Source organism: Montipora capricornis, chromosome 4, assembly GCF_036669925.1.
Source record: "Montipora capricornis isolate CH-2021 chromosome 4, ASM3666992v2, whole genome shotgun sequence".
In the NCBI taxonomy this organism is placed as follows: Eukaryota; Metazoa; Cnidaria; class Anthozoa; order Scleractinia; family Acroporidae; genus Montipora; species Montipora capricornis.
Window position 1 is genome coordinate 9,284,113 of NC_090886.1, and position 20,000 is coordinate 9,304,112.

At 39.8% G+C, this 20,000-nt stretch overlaps 1 protein-coding gene and 1 long non-coding RNA gene across 8 annotated transcripts in view; both read right to left on the bottom strand.

Moving 5' to 3' along the window:
- LOC138045483 (uncharacterized) overlaps positions 1-4,580 on the bottom strand; it is a 9,437-nt gene extending 4,857 nt beyond the window's left edge. The window contains exon 1 of the long non-coding RNA XR_011131590.1: positions 4,386-4,580. This is a non-coding gene — a long non-coding RNA (uncharacterized lncRNA). The remainder of the gene's footprint in view (positions 1-4,385) is intronic.
- A 1,072-nt stretch (positions 4,581-5,652) lies between these two features.
- LOC138045484 (metabotropic glutamate receptor 3-like) overlaps positions 5,653-20,000 on the bottom strand; it is a 19,881-nt gene continuing 5,533 nt past the window's right edge. The window contains exons 1-6 of one of the 7 annotated variants that reach the window (XM_068892000.1): positions 18,944-19,503; positions 11,686-12,354; positions 9,141-11,007; positions 8,521-8,614; positions 7,660-7,838; positions 5,653-7,396 (exon numbers count right to left, since the gene is read on the bottom strand). In XM_068892000.1, coding sequence (XP_068748101.1) covers positions 6,850-7,396; positions 7,660-7,838; positions 8,521-8,614; positions 9,141-11,007; positions 11,686-12,334 — 3,336 coding nt within the window. In that variant the 5' untranslated portion in view covers positions 12,335-12,354; positions 18,944-19,503 and the 3' untranslated portion in view covers positions 5,653-6,849. The other 6 variants (XM_068892001.1, XM_068892004.1, XM_068892003.1 and 3 more) reach the window with 6 other exon arrangements.

Here is a 20,000-nt window from a genome sequence, read left to right on the forward strand (position 1 = left end):
AATCAATGATGGTCGTATAAACATAACAACTTTCTTTAATTTTCCAGACATGTTTCGACGGTACATCCGTCATCTTCAGTGTTACATATTTTGAAATCGCCGTTGAATTTAAAGCGCGCGCGATCTTACAAACTTCGTTACATTGCGTTGTCAATATTGCGTATTAAATCAAAACAGAACAAAACAAAAATTTAAATGAGTGACGCTTAGTTCCTTACAGGGAGAGAGTCAGGTTAATGTGTTTCACCTGCTGGTTGAGATCGGGCTTCTCCCATTTTATATACATGGATTCCTTAAGCTTCACTTGGTACTTAGTGGCTGCAGAGTCCAGGATCTCGAAGCAATCCTGTGTGCAGGATGCCTTACAAAACTCTGAGTGTGCGAGCACTTACTTTCGAACGTTTTTAAACATCTGCAGAGTTCAGAGTTTTGTAAGGCATCCTGCACACAGGATTGCTTCGAGATCCTGGACTCTGCAGCCACTAAGTACCAAGTGAAGCTTAAGGAATCCATGTATATAAAATGGGAGAAGCCCGATCTCAACCAGCAGGTGAAACACATTAACCTGACTCTCTCCCTGTAAGGAACTAAGCGTCACTCATTTAAATTTTTGTTTTGTTCTGTTTTGATTTAATACGCAATATTGACAACGCAATGTAACGAAGTTTGTAAGATCGCGCGCGCTTTAAATTCAACGGCGATTTCAAAATATGTAACACTGAAGATGACGGATGTACCGTCGAAACATGTCTGGAAAATTAAAGAAAGTTGTTATGTTTATACGACTATCTATATTGTTGCTGCTATCTAGACCTTTTAAATCAATGATGATATTTTTATATTTTCTTACCTTTGATCTGACGCTACGAAGCTGGCTTAAGGTTACTGTCAGCCTTCAGAGGTGTCTTTCGGACAATCCCTATTCTTCGCGTTGCTTTGGAATAAACCCAAGGAAACTATACACAACTGGAAAGCTAAAACAATGTAGTATTTGAAAATGGCTTTAACTTTCACGTTTTTCATTTCAAAAAGCGAGCGCACGCTCTCAAATGCGAAACTGACCTTGTCTGCTCCGCTTAATTATAACCCTTGCGTTAACACGGACATCCAAACAAACTGCAATTTATCATTCAGGAGATAATAAGCTACCAAAGAGTCTGAGGCTTTTTCAGAATTCTAAATACAGTTTTCCCGTCGCATCTAACTGCGTGGCGTGCCTACGAAAAAATTCTATTGGCCAACTTAACAATGAATTTTCTCAAGAACCAACGAGAATAGGTAACCTTAAGGGTTTCTTAAATATTCAAACTCCAACAGGCTTCACAGTTGTTGTCTGTCCTTCAATGTTTACTCTATTACTGTCGGTTTAAAAGGTAGGAGTTTGTTTACTCTATTATTGTCGGTTTAAAAGGTAGGAGTTTGTATAGGTGACCTTCTCTCTGCTCGGAAGAATCGATGGTTTCCGTTGGTACGTGCACCAAGTTAAGTTACGTACCAAACTGGCTCTATTTAAGATAATCCTTCATCCAGAACGAGTAGTTCCCAAGAAGGTCAGGGCGTTCTCACTTGGTCATTAAGGTCGATGTGGAAATGACTTGAATCACTTCCGCCACTGTACTAGGCCAAGTGATTTTCTTCTTCGGTCTTCTGCAGAATTCATTGGCAAATTTAATCCAACTGGTTTTTTTATAGAGGTCATTGGTAGAAGAGGTTGTAAAATGTATTCTTTCATAGATTGGTGGCTTTCTTTCATACATGTTAAGGAGTAAGGTGCCTGCCTTGTACTTTGTAGTTTCCTGTCCAACACTCCTCTGACGTACACTTTTTGCTTAGTTACGCATCCATCCTCTCGTGAGTTCCTGATCTTTAGCGTTTATTTGAAGAGCCGGTAAAGGTGGCAGAAATGGAATATCCCAAAATCTAATCGAATTGGATGGCACAGGATACTGAGATTTCTCTGTTTTCTCTTGGAAATAGGAAGCTAATTAACACGTTCTAAAACACTTCGTCGTATTCTAAAACCGTCCAATTCTGGAAAAAATGATGTTTTGCGGTTATTTTTTCCAAATCTGTGCTGTTTTGGCACTACACCATAAATATTGTTGATGAATCTCCACTTTTCTACCGAATGATATATCTAGTTTGCAATATTTTGAAACAAAAAGAATCTTTTTCCGAAGAATTTATCAACTTTGCAATATTTATCAAATTTTATCAAATTTTTGACTTAACACCCAAAATCGCAGTAGAAATTTCCAACGTCCTTTCTCAAAGGAGATCAAGGAGAATGACGACGGAAATTTCCAACGTCACTTTTCACAGAAGATCAAGCAAAATGACGGCGGAATTTTCCAACGTCATTTTTTCACAGAAGATGAGGCAAAATGACGGCGGAAATTTCCAACGTCATTTTTGCAGAAGATCAGGCAAAATGACGGCGGAATTTTCCAACGTCATTTTTGGCATCATAAGTAAAACAAGACTACCTGAAGTGAAGATCTCCACCTTTACTGTCTAAGGACGAACTTAACTCCTAGACTAAGAACGAAATATATCACACAATCAGATTCTAAGCCGTTGACGACAGTTCATTAGACATGTAAAAGAAACCGTGCGTATTAACCTCGTTTATGAGCTGCTCGTGGAACGTTTTCACCAAGATGACTAACATTTTTTTCCCCGGAAAGACGTTAAATAATTACTCACTCTTGCTTTAATTGAAATGTAATTTTTATGTATAGTATTATGACAAATTGAAAGCTACAGTTAGTTCCTCCAGCAATTGCTACCTATTTTCAACAACAAGGTCCTTAAGGATAAAGGTTAACGTTATTTTTAGCTTAGGGTAAATGCAGCAGTTAATCTTTACTTAAAGAGCAGCATTTGGGGGACACTTTGTGACGATTTTTTGTCTGTATTCTGCGAAGTAAAACCGAGCTAGTAAATACGAACATCGGTCAGCATGCAGTCCCATTGAAATCTGCAATAATTCTATTTGCGGCGTACAGCACACGCTAATAATGCTACATTTGCGTACTGCATCAACCAGTATCAAATCACCAAGCCCAGACACTTTTCAGAGCATCGTTGCTCAGCGATTATCTCACTGGCATATCGGGTTCAAAATTTCACCGAGGGATTAATTTTCAACATTCATTTAGACTGCGAACGCATACGTATTTCAGACTGTTCAGAGAGTACGTCTGCGTTCGCAGGCTAACTGTATACAGTACTTTTATATTCTCGGATCGATATTCTTGTGCTAATATTGTCAAAACAAAGATTTCCCTACTGAACTTTCATTTGTCAAGATTACATGGTCGACAAGATTGTGAGCACTGAACCATTAACGGTTAATATCTCATTACCGAGTAACTTTTGCAATGGTAAACACACGGGCTTGAAGACAATATCCCTTCAATTAAGACCTGGATGATTATACAATCCATGGTTTTACAGAAGATAGCTCGTTTACTTGGCAACGCAGATTCGTCCAAGGTTTCTGCTTACGGCAAATGAATATAATCATGAAAGTGAAATCACTTAAAGAACGCTGACTACTTATCTAGATTACGAAAATATAAAGCTTAGTCCAAGCAAAAAGTTCTCAGAATTAATGTCCCTTTAAAATCGCTGATTCCTTTGGGCTTGATTCATATGCAACATTTATTAAAAGGTGGGGCGGACTAAAAGTTCATAAAGTGCTGAAATTGTTTTAACGGGCTGTATTTTCTGAGGAGATTTTTTTAAACAACTGTCTGAATTAAAGTAGAACCCTTAGGCTAAGGAAAACAAACACAGAGGTCGTAAATACCTTGGACGTATGGTAAACGTCTGCTCGGTGTACGGAACTGGAAGGTTATTTTGAAATCAAATAACGCACAAGCACCCTCTTGCAGTATATATTTACATAATGAATTCATCAAGCTCTGGGCAAACCTTTATCTAAATTGAATTCCTTTGTAACTATAAGTGCTCTCTTATGCCTTTCTGTCTGTCCCTGGAGACTGCATTGTCTTAAGAATCGTGCCACGCCGGCTATGAGCATATTTCACTCTCCCATCTATTGTTGTTGGTGATTAAAAATCCATGCATGGAGCTTTATGAGCACATCTCTCGCTCGATATATATGCTTCGAAGATCGATTTACTTATAAAACATGCTACGGAGGTTCAATTGTTTCAGCGCCAATGTTTAAACATTTAAAAGATCTTCCATCCGTGATTCTTAAATTCAAAATCAATACTGATTATAGGCAATTGAATCGACAGCTATCGGCAAAAGTAAAACCCGATTCCCCGGCTCAGAACGCAGAGGTATGCTTGCCCCAAACAAGACATATTTCTTCAGAAAACAATACTTATCGATCTATTAATTGCACCCACCTAAAGAGTTGAACACAAATCACCTGACAAATCAGTGTTTCTTCGCTATCAGACTTGTGAAATCACTGTATCTGCTGAATTATTTGGTCTTCAGCCGCGAAAGGTGATCCGTACGTGCCCTTCTCAAAGTTGTCCTTACTCAGTATCAAGTTTTATACAAGGATAAATTTCAGGTAACGAAATTCCGTTTCTTATCGTGACACGTGGGACCGGCAAGTCGCGTGACAAGAGCTTTCCCCGCCCCTTGCGCCCCGTTCAAACCAATGATCGGGCTCGGGCACGCAAATGGGTTTTGCTCAGAAAGTTCAAGCTGAAAATATCTACTTATGATTTTCAGTTACATTTGCCAAGTTCAATCGCTGGATTTTTGTTTACTTCACCCAACTGTCCCTTTTTTAGTGGCCTCCGTACTCGACACTGAGGAGAAGACTTCAGAACTGTCTAAATCGTGTTCAGACTGGTGTCCGTCTTGCTCACTCCAAGTGGATGAGGTGCCCTAAATAGAGCGTTTTCACATTACGTCACGGCGGCCATGTTGGTGTTCCAAAACAAAGAAATGGCAGCCATGATAGTGTACCAAACTAATCCTCAGGGAATTTAACTCAATTTTCTTCTGTTTCAGTAATCCAATATAACTACTGGTCACGTGAGTGAAAACGCTCTGTAGGCCATTTCCGAGATGATGTCTGCCTCCTCTTCAAAGGGAGTCTTAGTGCGAAGTTTTGTGATGGGAATTAGTTCTTTCTTCTTTTTTTTTTTTTTCAACAGCTTTATTGGGATTGACTTCCAAAAAAAGGAAACACACAACAGTAGCACTTAATACGATAATACGAAGATCCAAAAGAGTGGGTGCGAACGGGACGCGAGGTCCCATGCGAGGCACTCCCCAATACTTTACATATGAATGAAACTAGTCGTTATCAGAAAAATTTCTCTCTTAAGTCCGCCTTTCTCATTTGCATTAGATTTGGCACACGTAAAATGCGACGGTTATGGCAGACATGACTCGGAAATGCCCTATTTTCTGCGGGCACTTTCAAAAGCAGATGGCACTAAGTGTCGAGGCCAAATAATCATATGCAGCAACGTTCTCTAGTATTTCTCTTCTAGAACGGCTGCTAAATAAAGATACCAAGAAAAACAACAAAAACAACAACAACGACAAATATACGTTGCATGAGTGTTAACTACGAGCAGAAATCGACAAGGGAGGGAAACATTAACAAGATACGCAAAAGTAAATAAAGGGATACTTGCAAACGGTGTATGAACCCAATAAACTTTTTTTTTTTAGTTTTCAGTTGAGAAATACTTCTAATAATGTTGCAAGAAGCCTGTAAAACGCAAAACTGAAACAGTCCCTATTTTTAAAGAACAACGACACTATGCAGGGAATTCTTAAAAGTAAAAGAAAACGTAACTTCAACGACCTAATCACACACGTGACAATGCATCCAAAGAAAGGGAAGGAACATTGGCAGAGGTCGAGAACCCAGAAGTCTCGATTTGCGATGGAATGCAGCCCGTCACTTCTCGGTATTATAATTATCTATGTTTAGCACGAGTACTGCAAGAGTTTTGCGGATAAAAAAGTTGCGATATTGTGTTCTTGCACGATCCATAATTTTGCATTAAGCAGAGCAATCATCCCTCTAAATTTAGATAATGCAGTAAACTGATGGGCCAAGGCCAAACGAGAGAGATGACAATTCTTGGCAAAACGCTATCACTTCGAGCTAGGGTTCACAAATTTTGAACTAGAGCACAAAAGGTAACAGGAACACCAGGTCTGAAAAAAGATTAAGTCTCGTGTTGCTCTTGACAACAGTAGATCAGAAAAACGAAAGAAGAAGAACGGAGAACACAGCTTGTCATACGAGTAGACTGAGCCGTATCATTCGCTCAATGGGAAACTTAACTAAGCAACTACGACGACGACGACAAGGAGAATGTCACCGTAAAATATAAATTCCCGTTATTGTAATCACTTCATGACTATTCCAACGTTTTTAGTAAGACAGGGGCTAGTTCCTCAAAAATGATACTGGTCGGAACGGCGCTTAATTTTGGGGAAAAAGTGAAAAAATGATCTTCAGGAGCTGGTATCCTTCAGAAAACCTCAAATTTGGCTATTTCACGTTGTTGTCGGTTTGAAGACGACGGCACAGAAATGGACAGAAGTGAAAAACGCTCGTGGAGGGCGTGCAAAGTTGTTGGTTTTGCCCACTAAATATGCAAATTTGTGACGTTCTCGTTGCCGTCGCCGTTGTCGTTGCTTAAGTTCCCTAATTATAGCACGAAGCGGGACGGGTATTTGGGCTGAGGGATGGAAAAAGGGAGCCCAATGAAACTCAACTGTTTGGGCATCATGTTTCTCTGCCTGAATATCTAAAACAAGAAAAGTACGCGTACGATTGTGTCATTATTTTCTATGATCGACTAGTTAATTATTGAACGTGGGTAGTCAAAGAGCAGTGCATAAATGTCTTGTGTCGTCGTCGCCCATATAACATCCTTGACAATATTCACACATTTTCTCTTGGTGTGTTTGTCTTGACTCCTTATCATTCCGAGCCGTCAACAAATTGTTCACCAACAGTTTTTGCTCCGCTTTGTCCACATCGATATGACCATGTACAAAATACCCGGCTTTGCTTGTCGGAGGCAAAGAATATGCCGCTAAAGTGTTCCTTTCGATTCCATTGTCGATGGCAATTCTACAAACGTCTTCCTTACAATTTGCACGGTTCGACTGAGAGTTAATAATATCATTTTCCGGTGTTTCACTTGGCAAATCTCCGTGCGAGCTACTTTTTTCTGCCATGTTTCTTTCTTGATCACAAGGTAGTAACCTTCTTTTAGATAACGTAGGTTTCCCACCGCGATAGAATTTCTTTGATTTCAAGATCTTCGAATCTGACATCCGCAAATTATTTCCTTCATGATCGTCGTATTCATCATACGCCTCAGATCCTTCGGGCGTCTTCTTTCCGCAACTTTTTATAATCTTCCTGACAAAAACGAAACCATTTAGATCACATGAAAATAATTCAATTTGCAGACTTTTGTTACAGAACTTTCTACAGTACGTGTCCTTTACGTGTGCAAAAATACTGGTTTCGTCACTAACATCTAGCACGAATCAAATTGTCTACTTGGTCGACATCCACTGTGGCTTCATCCTTTGTGAGTTTGGAATTTTAAGCAGCCATACTTATTGCTTTGCAATCTTATGGAATTCCATCGATCCCGAATAAGATTGTTTCATACGCACCCAGAAGAAGCTTCCCTGTTTTCGTCTAATTTTTCATACCCCTGTTGGGCATTAGCTTCACCCATCGCTGCCCAGCTCAAGTCACTGGGAAGTCGGCTCAGCAGTTGATCTTGTGTCACACGCAGGGACTCCTTTGTAGATGTCAACTCTTTCCTAAGATGTTTGATTAAACTTTCCATCTGTGAAAAGGAAGGAAAACAGTATTGCCTAAAAATGACGACCACACTTGAGCGGATTGCTACTGAAAGGGCTGTCCGCTTCGTTTGTCAGGGTTTTGCGTCTTGTGGATTGTAGTCGACTTGGTAATAATCATAACAACGGATGGAAGGGTATACGGTGAAATGATACCAACGATGATCGGTTGTTTAGGAGGAGGAATGAAAAGACTGAAAGAGGCAATTTTCGGCGAAGGAAATCGCCTAGTATAACACGAAACGAAATTTTCCTTCTGGCGACTGAAGGGCTAATGTTCGAAACGTCTGCTCAAAAATCTTTCTCGGTTACGATGGTTAATTTCCCTTTAGAGCGGTTTTTCAATTGAGTGTCGTAAAACAAATACCAAAGTAATTAGTTCCACCCAATCACAGCAGGTGCCTACAGCGCAATGAACGAATCCAAATTCGTAGCAATTCCGCGTAACTTGCTCAAAGCGCGCGTGAAGGTCGCGATTGGTTTTGATTTTCCTTTTCATTGGTTGATAAACTGGCGCGAGATTTTTAAACCAATCACTAAGCGTGGCAATTGCAATCGCGTAATTATTTTCGACAATCATTTGAAAACTGCTCTAACAACTCGTTTGAGAAAATTTTCGAGATCGACTGAGGGATTGACTGTAAATTTGTTTGTTCGACTGATTGGTACCTCTTGCTTTTTGTGGGGCAGGTGATTTTCCTCTTCACGCGCTGCTGGGCAACAATCAGATGACATTCGCTTCCTTTCCATTGCATCTTCGGCACTGAAAAAAATATGAAAGAATGCTTCAAACAAAGATATTTAAAAAGAAGAGCCAAATGAATCATGATGGCCACCGAGTTTTACCGTTGAAGGAGCCAATGAAACCAATGAACCTAAATTCCCATAACACTCTATTTTTTACGCGAAAATAGTGAAATAGAGCGTTTTCACTCACGTGACCAGCAGCCATATTGGATTACTGAAACAAAGGAAAGTATTTGCATAAAAATATATAGAGTTCAATTCCTGGAGAATTAGTTCGGTACACCATCATGGCTGCCATTTCTTTGTTTTGGAACACCAACATGGCCACCGTGACGTCATGTGAAAACGCTCTATAGGTTTGCTCATTCAACATCGTTCCCAGGGCTTTTCACCGCTCGTCCTTCTCTCGGCGGTGAAAAGCCCTGGGAACTAGTTTGGCATTCGGTGAAAAGATTCACTTAATGAACTAGAAATATTGGGATTTAGGTGCGCCCTTTTTTTTCTTACTCTTGGGATAATTATTCCTTGTTATACGAGCCTACCTGCTATCCCGTTCATTTTCGGCTTTCTGACCAACACCAACGTAGGCATGCGTCGGCGTTTGCCCTTTTTCCTTACTTGAACTGGAGAGACTCAAACTCGGGTTCACATGTCTCCGCACATTTCTATGCGGTCTAAATAGTATCACATACACTTTAGGTCCGTATAGGCAACCCAGTAGAATAAACGCAATTAAAGAAATACTAGCACACACAACCAAAGGTTCTTGATCCAGCGCCTCCTCCATGTAATACACCGCCACAAATGCCAGCCACACGACACATGATGAATACATGGCAAATGCAATGTACTTGGCTTCGTTAAAATTATTCGGTATTTTCCGGGTTTTAAACGCGTAAACAGTGCACATAAAGATCAATATGAAGTTGTACACCTGCGAGAGACCAAAGTCTAGTTTTGAAGTCGAACAATCGAGGTAAACTGAAGAGATTGTAGGGTAGAAAAGTTTCGCTCGTGGAGTACGTAAAAACGACAGCATTAATAGCAGTAAAATCTCCACGGAAACAACTGCGGCTACCAGGACGAGCTGAGAAAATGGCAAGATCAGAATCGGCCTTTTTGCGAGATTCTTTCGATTGAAAATTCTGGAGATACGATTTGTTTTTATAAAGAGCGATGCGTAGCATATGCTAAAGCAAACTCCACTACCAAAGAAACGCGCAATACACGATGCGTTACTGGGTTTTAACACAGCGATAAAAGTTACACTGAAAGCCATGAGTATGCCGACTAACAGCATATGAGATAGTTCCCGCCCGCATGCCTTGACCAAAGGCGTCTTGTCGAACTTAATCAGCACAGCAATGACGAAAAGCGTGGTTAATACTCCAATCCCTGCAAAACCAACGGCCGGAAGAGAAAACTTCAAGTCCTTCCCAAAGTACATTATCTTAATTTGTTCGCAGGCTCTACCGCTGGGTGTCGGTGTATATCCCAGAGGACATAGCTCGCACACAGTTTCGTTTACCAAGTAGTGATTTCCATTGCACACTTCACATGTCCAACAACAAGATTCTCTTCCAGCAACAGGTACTTTAACTTCGTTGCTCTTGCATATCGGCCGGCAAGATGAAACGATTGTTTTAAATCCTAGCGTTAAATTGTACCCAAGAGTCAATTCCTTGTCCCATTCACCAATTCTAACATCCGCATACTTATTTCCACGTTTTATCAGCTTAAAAACGTCGAAACGTCCCTCCACGTCACCGTCGGCGTTAAAAGTGACGTGATTTCCGCTCGCCCCGACAAAAGAAACATTTCTAATGTACTCCAAAATCTCCCTTCCCGATATATTGCGCATGCGTTCGCAAACTGCGTGTGTGTCCGGACACTTGTCCCGTTGAATAGCATCCAACGCATGTGCAAACACGTACACTGCATCCATTGCATTTGCGACTTGATTATCAAGTGGACTGTTCGAAAGAGTAAGATTCAATCCACTACAGCTACCTTTAGTCTCCGTGGCGATCGAGCAATTAAAATGACGCTCCCAAAATTCCTTAAACCAAGGATTTCGAACGTTTTGCTTCGGACGCAAATTATAGAAGTGCTCATAAAAAGATTTCAACTCCACAGCCTTTGGCGAAACCGTGATGGTGTTTAACGCTACTTCTTCCAACCCTTTCAGCCACAACACATTTCCCCAAGCGTCTGTCCCAAGCCACTGAAATTTCCCAGTTTGTCCTTTATCTTTCACCGCTTGCAGCAGACGGACAATTTGTCGTTCTTGGCTGGAGAAAACCACAATAGTTTTCGCAAGCGGCTCGCTGAGCAGTTTGTCGATGACTCCTGTAAACACGTCTGCTGGACTCTTGATCTCAATCTTCTCGGCGACTGCAATACATATGCCTGAAAATATAAAGTCGTAGTAATCAAACCATGGCGTTGCAATCGGCTGCTTGTTACCGCAAGCTTTACTTCGAGAACCCGCTTCTTCCATCCTTAGTTTATCAGTTGCTAACTTCGACAACTCAGGGCGTGCTGCACACCGAAAATATAAAGCCACTTTGGTTTTCGTTTTAAAACACACGAGTACCGTCAAAGATTGCAGAATGACAATCAAATTAAAGCTTGTCATTTTTCGATATTTTTTTTAAACCGGAGAACGCCTCGTTAAACTCTATCGCAGCTTCCGTTTTCCAATCGGTAAACGGTCACTGCTTTTTCAACGACTCTTAAAACGTGTTTTACCGTTACATCTTTTTTGCTTACGATAAGAAAGGTAGCTTTAAAAGTGTCGAAACAAGTCAGCTTTCACCACAAACGTGACCCCACCGAGTTCCTCGCTTCCTGATAAACTGTTTATCTAGTGGCACTGAGTATCTAAATACTCTATTTGAAATAGTCCAAAAAGCTACTGATAATATTTAAAACGAACCTCAACCTCTCGGCTCAAGCGTGACAACTGTCCCGAAACAGCAATCAACAAACAGGAACAAGCAAAATAGGCAATTATGTTGTAATGGGTGTGGATCGTTAGCCCTTCGTCGGAGCGAATTCAATTAAGTCTAGTATAGCTCCACATACCTGCCTTGCTTGCCTCTTCTTTGACTGCTTGGAATCCCAATGTGCCATAGGTATCATCGCTGTAGACGACCGAGACGTAAGTCCAATTCATGTACTTAGCAATATCCACTAGCGCCTTTGCCTGGTACAGATCGTGGGGAACGGTACGAGAGAAGAATTCAAACCTTCTTTTGTCACTCAGCTCATAACTCGTGGAATCGAAGCTAACTTGCGGAATCTGAAACAAACGAAACAAGTGCGCAACCTGGACAGCGATGGAACTGAAAGCTGGCCCGATAACACCCGCCATAACGGGATCTCCCGTGATGTGTTGTTCTCTAACGGATATTCTGTCCTTAACGAACTGAAGGGCTCTGTCCAATGCTATGGTTTCGCTTGAACAAGTGTCGTATACTTCAAGTCCAAGAGAAATGTTTGGGAGGATGGTGTCGATGTTGTTGACCTTGTCGATAGCAAAGAGCATGGCCTCGAGTCTTTGAATACCAAGTCGCTCGTTAATGTGGCTGCACTGCACTGGATGTTCGGGGTGGTGAGTGTGAAGTGGCACCAGGCCTCCTATGAAAACATCCCCTTGAACCAATACGGAACGTCCTTGGCAATTCACGTGTTTTGAAAGCGTTACCATGAAAATGATAAGTAAACCAATCATTGTCTGTCTTAATGTGGTAACTGTTGGTGCAAAAAAGCAAACAAGTTAGCGATCCGGCCTTATCAGGTATAAGAAAGAGTATTTCTACCATATTCCTCACGACTCAAACGCAAATCTTGTTCGTTCATTCCTTTCTCGTGTCGTGAAGTCGTATGCTTACATTTTTGTTACGCATGAGCATGCGCAGTCACCTCTCACCAAAGTGACCCTGGGGCCCGTTTCTCGAAAGTCCCGAAACTTTACGGCCCATTTTCCGGTGTCACAATTCCGTTTGTATCTTGAGCTTCACAGTCCTTTTTCTTTTTGTTACCTTAAAGGGACAGTTTCATCACGGTTTTGCGCATGTCCAAGCTTTAGCGCTAGCAGTTGTAAATTTTACGGTTTTTTTAACTGAACCAGATGATGTTAATTAAACACAGAGAGTATTAAAGCAAATACACTGATTGACTAAGGCCCAAATTTGGTGGAAGACACTGCAGGTTTACAGCGAAAATATCGAATTTAGTTTATTGTACGGGTCGAAAATTTATTCTACGCACGAGTAATCTATTCGCATGCAGTAGGTTCATAACACCAAGGAAATGATTACAAAAGTAATTCCAAAGTAGCAGTTTATGCTAATGAGGATTATCACAAATTACATAGTCCAAACGACCGAAAAACATACATCCCCTCGGAGATGAATAATCTATTCAATACATGACTGCCAAGGAAACATAAAGTTGACGAAACGGATGACGAAAATGGCCACTTGTAGATCCATAAGCTTATATCTTGGTTTGTAAAGGGCAATGTTGAATTTAAGCTTTTTTTAAGCATTGACTTCAGAAATCAGGGCACAAATATTACTTCGTGCATATATGGTAAATGTTATGACTGGACAAATTTAACTTCGCATCAAATTTGTTGTTCTAAATTCATTAAGTAGAGCGAGAAACTTCTTAAACGTCCCCAAAATACTCTCTGAGTCTGTTAAGAAATGCCTACTCTCACCCCCCCCCCCCCCCCCCCCCCCCCCCCACATTGAATGATGGAACATGACATTGTCATGAGCTCTAAATACAAATATCACGTGAACTTGACCAAATAATTTTCCGGAAATGCAATGCCTTTTCCATTATCCAGAAGTCTCTATTTTCCTTAATACCTTGAATTTTTCCGGTAATAAATATTTCGACTAGACGAATGTAACAGAAGCGACTCGATGAGAGATTAGACTCCTTCCATGGCAGAGCAATTGGCAGAGCAAGAATTTCTTCAATTTCAATCTTCGATCTCTTCAAGCTCTACAAGTCAAGCACATGTGTATAATGGCATTCCTTCATTGAGACAACGTAATACCAGTGTGATTTAGTAGACAAGGATCCCCTGAATCTAAATTTCACTACAACTCTGAAGAGTTGTAGGCTTCTACCTCCAAGACAGTGAGAAGGGTATTATTGGTCAATGTAGCTGTCTGGGCAGTACAGCGTTTTTCTCTCTTCTTGTTTACTCAATAGTCAAGGTACAACGCTAAATTTCTTTCTTACCTTGTTTTCTCTGGAAGTCTTGAAAGACTTACGCACAAGAGCCTCAGTCAAGTTACAGCTCTCAAACTCGCTTTGTAAAAGGTATTAAAATATAATATTTTTGTTCTAAATCAAATACTGTTCTCGAAATACCCTAGCCTGAAACTTGTTAATTAATATGTCCCCCCAAAAAACCGGATATTTGCATAGGTGCCTAAATATTGCGTTGTTCAATGGGTAATTCAAAGGTCCTGTGAAAAATAACTTTGGTTTCAAAGCGAAGTAAAGGTTTCGAAAAACTGGGGAACAATACGCAACAATTAAAATACGGCTGAAGAAGCACAGGAGGTAAAAAAGGCTGTTAATCATTCACATTTCAATGACATCATTCAGTTCTGCGTTTACTTTGAAAATACAATCACCGACGTTTTAGCTCGTTACACATCTGAACATCTTTCGCTAATACTACAGTTTTCGCACGCAAAGTTAAGAAATTTCCGGTTCTCACAATCTAGCCACTTTATCCCGCAAGTGACGGCTGAACGAAGCGATGTAGGCCAAGCGGTGGTGAAGGGCCTCTTAATAACTTTACGCATCTAAGAAATACTATAAACAACTTAGAGAACCAATATATATATCGCTCATAATACGCAGTGTGACACATTGACATAAGCAAGTATAACAAAAGCCTCAATGAATTTGGAAACGCGTTGGAAATCCAAAGATAGCACAACAGAGAAATATAGTAGTGCATGTATTAAATTATGAACATCTGGAGATGAAGTGAAAATGTCGTTGCTCTCGTGATTTTTTATCATCAATTATCAATTTTACGGTCTAGCTAGCTCGATGGCATGTTGTTGGCTTAAGGCTTTAGTCAGGAATTAATCAAGTCTCTATGGTTTAGGTTAAGTCGACTACTTTCTGTGAGGATTCTAGCAGTGCCTAAAGTCTATGAAAGTTATTGATTTTGAGCTTCAAGGTGAGTTTGCAAAGAGAATCGGTCTCTACATTGTGCGAACCACTGAGTGAGCTCTTAAAACTACAAGCCATGGTAAATCAGCTTTAAGAGAATTGTGTCGAACTAAACGCATAAATTAAAGCTACAAAATGCATTTGGATTGAATTATGATTATTTCTCATCTCGTTTATATCTCTATAGATATTTATTATTACTCGCCCATTGTTCACCCCCAGTCAATCACAGTCATTCAAATGCTGTAAATATGTTTCTAAATGCCTTTTAACTGAATACTCTATCCCATTTTCCTTGTGATGATACCAAAACAAAGTCGAAAAATTCTTTTTAAACGCGCGAACATAAGCAACCTTCAAACCATAACTCCGAAAGGTCGATTAAAAGCTGTCAATGGCCAAGCGTGACTTTTGAAAATTAGAAGACGTATTTAACACCCAGAACAAAGATTAGTGACAACTGTTATGAAAATCGTGTTACCATAAGCATTTGAATTGACCCCATAATGCCAAAATATGACTTACCTAACAACTATTCCCTCCCTTTGGGTTTGCTTGCCTCGCAACAAGTTCGCGCTGAATATTTTACTTCGGATACAGCTTTTTAATCATGTTATTAGCATAAATATATTTAATGTGCGGTTGCCATAATTTCAGCGGCATAAACAAGCAGAATTTATTATTGTCTTCCGCGTTGCCAAAGGTTTTATTTTTCGACAGAGAATTTTATGGTTGTCCCAGTTGACTAAAGCTTCCGGAGACAACGTTTTTAAAAAGCTATTTGTGATATCAATAGATAAGACAAAATTTCCGAAACGTTTGGGTACATGCTGGAACAGTAAGTTTCACACCTATTTTTCGGAACTATTTTTATCACAGAACTGTTGATTCAAATCATCTTCAGCTTTTAGGCCAGAATTTCTGCCAAAAAAGAAGAAAATGCTGGATACAATCGGTTTCATGACGATAAACCTAAAGCTAATCCTATCTCGGAAAGTGAGCCGATTTTAATAAATAGTTTGCTGGCATTCTTGTTATATACAAAGTACATATACTAGTGAATTATTGAATGTTTCACAAATTAAACCATACGTACTTTTGTACTTTTATGTTTATAAATTGCAAGAACTACTTCAGATGGATGACATACTCACTTCTATCTACAGCTGCTCATTTGCCTGAAGCTGAAATTCCTTCAATGTAAATGTGGTAACAACCCCTTTTCTTCGTTAACGATCTAGAATTCGCAAACTGAAGACTACATAACCAAGTTCTCAGCTGAGTTCTCATTTCATGTCGAAGCAGTTGATTCGTCGCGGTGTAGACGCCGTTCAAATTCGTTAGGCAACACACGAAATCAGAATAACTGAATCTATTCGTAACTTTCGACCATTGGCATAGCCCCTAGTAGTACTGTGTTGTGCACATTTTTCCAGAATCCAAACAGACGAAAAGCTAGACGACACTTACCTTCTTTGCTCTCCTAAAAGTTTACTGTCAGCAGGATATCGTTTTCTCGCGTTGTTCTGTTTCTATTTAATTTGAGTTTTTCAGTGTTTGACAGTTTCTTATTATATTTTCAACTCGGTTTCCGCTGTATTGTAATTGTGGCTGTTACGCCGTCGGCTATGAACAAAAGATCATCGAGAGGTTGTGTCAAAACGACGCCAATTCTGCGGATTTTCATGTGTCTTTTTTTTCTATACACAATTTCGAATTCTTTATTTTTCGTGGCGTTCCGATATTGCCCTTCTCCCAAATAACTTTTTGAAACGAGTACTTTTTCTTTATCAAGCACTCGATGAGTGCAACGAATTGCTTATATCGGGTACAGTGTTAACTCACATATTAGTTGGAGCACAGGCAGCCCAAGCTCGCGTCACTACAGACAGCCGTTATAAGAAACGCGTTGTAAGACTTTGTATGGGAAATCAAATACCGTCGATTATAAAGCCTAAAAAACGGTCAATTTAACTTTTATTCAATAACATGAATCAAAATGACTTACCTCTGGTGTATTCTCGTGCCTTCTGGAGCTTATTACACCGTTTCGGGAATTTTGTGCTTTCAGTGTTTTCAATGTTCTAAGACGAACATTGAAAACACGGACTTCCCGAAACTGTAAAATAAACTCCAAAAGGCACAAGAATACACCAGAGGTGAGTCATTTTGATTCATTTTATTGAATGAACGTTAAATTGAGCACTTTTTAGGCTTCATAATCGACTGTATTTTATTTCCCATACAAAGTCTTATAACGCGTTTAAATTCTCAACGGCTGGCTGTAGTGACGCGAGCTTGGGCTGCCTATGGTTGGAGCCAATATTGCGACGCTCTTTTATCGCTGAAACTGATTTGCCGAGCAAGCTGCCAAGATGACAACGCTGAATACACTTTTGTAGCAATTTATATATGACTTTGCGGTTTACACTCGAGGAGCAACCTACAAATTGCTTTTAAAACTTTAATTCTCGTGATAAGAGTCCGGCAGCCATCTTGAAACTTCTGTTGAGACGACCGAACCCGAGAATGATCTCGGAACGTTTCCTTTGTTAAGGTCTGGATAAGAATTGCTAACCTTTCGAAGGTTATTTTAAAATGGCCATAGGTGTTAACAACCAAACTACTAAACCTTTTTTCAAAAAACTGCATTAAGTTTCTCTTATTCTGTCCCCCCTAAGAAATTTCTCTTTTTGGCCGTGATTTGTAATCAATTTAGTTGCTCTGAGGTGCATGTAGTTTTTACAGGTTAAATTACTTTAAAACGAATCAGCATTAAACCGAAAAAATGTAGCCGTAAATGAAACTGAAAATTGCCAAAAAACGCATTCCTTGTGCCAGTTTAAAGAAAATAAAATACTTCTAGTTTAAATCTCGAGTAGCCGGGAGTGTCTTTTTTTATTCGTGAGATTTTTTAAATATTAATTAAACCAGTTAAAACATGTTATTAGCGCCAATATTAGGATACCAAGTATTGAAAATCGTTGACCAACACGCCTACCAAATGTCTACTTCTAAAGCATCAGAGATAAGATAAGACAATTTAAGATCTTTCTCTGTTTCATTGAAAAAGGACACGAGTGATTTTCGTTGAAGGTCGACTTTACTAGAGTTACGCAAGTTCAGAGTCTACATTATCATGATTTAGGAAGCACTGGTCAGTAAAGACATAAAAGTCGCCCGTAAGTTAGTTCGATAACATACAAAAGCCGAGGCCGGATGGAAATCTATCACTATAATAGAGTTCATTAACTTGTTCAGGCAATTAAATCTGAGACATATTAGTTGAAAAAACTGCCCGCGAGTCAAGGGATGAAAATTTTCCCCCCTGCCAACTGAAGATCCAGATATCTTAGTTATAAAGACCGTGTTGAGAAACGACCGCATGGCATAAATGAATATGACAGTTCACAAAGTGTATTGTTGGCAGGACTGAACGCACCATGAAGTTTGTGGTTACTTTATACGTGTGCTCTGAATTTGAATTCAGAAGTTAAAAAAAGTTATCTGTCTCAATGATTTGCGAGATGTGGAAATTGATCGGGCACCAACGTAGCTTTCTTCATTTTATCCTATTTTTATTTTTCTCTCTGGCTATCACAGGAAAAGACATGATAAATTTATTTGAACTTTGGGGAAGAGCAGCTTAAAGGATGGATCTTTGCATGTAGGAATCGATTGAGACGGAATATCTGCATTTACAAGTTACCATGGTGCCCTCTCCCTTTGAGGAAACTGATAAAACAATTTTATAAATTGTAAGTCCTCGAAAATGTTGGTCTCGGCTTACGAATAAATTCAAACTAATACAAAAACAAACAGATAAAGAGGTGAGGAAAATCATCAGTGATGCGTGCGTTTTACCAAAGCTGCCGAACATTTAATCCTCATAGTTCACGCAATATATAATAATTTCACACAATTACGCTTTCCTTGAGACCTTAGCACACTTCACGCGATCGGGGTGTTGGGTTTTATAGCATTAAAAATAAGTAATCTTGGTCCATTTTCCTTGAGTCAAAGATATACGACTTTTCGCCGTGCCACACCGTCTCAAGCCAATGACTCCGTGTTATAATGTGATAATTTTAATGACCTCAGACGAACTTGAAGACGAAGAACTTACCTTATAGCATTCTTTCCTCTGTTCAATCTTTTTAATGGTTGTTATTAAATGGGGTAGAAAATTCCAACGATTTATCAGTCAACTCCGAGCTGGCCAAGTTATTCCACGCGGTTTGCAGGAAATATATACATGTAAGACAAGATAACCGTCACCCCACACAATGGATAAGCGGGTTCCTATTCCGTGTCTCTTTCAAATATTGTTTACGTTTTGAAGGAATGTTTAAGCACGTTGCGGTTTAGCCAATTGAGCGCTTCTGTCGTTAACCACGAAATCTTCAAAGCAAGTAAAAACCGCCCAAATTAACTCAACTTTGGTCTTCACAGATCTCAAACCACACCGATACTTCAAGGTTGAGAAACGTTCACTGCGGTGTCTCTTCCGACTGAACTACTAGTGAAATGGTAGAATTGTAGAGCCACGTGCCACTAATTTAAACACCTGCCATTTATCGTCGCAGAAAACAGCAACTCGAAGCGAGCTTCAAAATTAAGACTTCTGACTTTGCGGACGAGTTACGAGTATGACTGAGTTTGTAGCTTTGTAGGCCATATGGCGCTGTCGAGTAGAAATGACTTGTTTTGAATAGGCTTTGTAGTCATCAGGTGATTTTGACTGACAGGTGGAAAGAGGCAAGGATTTTCATCATTTGTTTCAACTAACATTATGTAAACAGCTATTATCATTTGGCGCGCGACCACTCATTAAACAAACTTAATTTTCTCGCCGCAAGAAACCCGCGCACGGTTCATTTTCTACAAACTGAATAAAGGCCAACGATCTGGGCGCTTTTCATTTCGTGGCAAATTTCTCGTCACGGTTATATTAGACAGCGGGCACTTGAGGAAATGAGTCAATGAGTTGCAGTGAAAATTAAATATTTTACGGCTGCTGTGCTTGTTGGTTCTGGCAAACTGCTGTATAGCCAGTAAGAAATTAAATTATAATATCTGAGCGTTTACAAAAAAAAAAACCCAAAGTGGAAAAGGTAGCGTCATTGAGATGCAAATTCAGGAGCAAATCTCAATAATTCATCTAAAGAAAGCTGTTTTACGGT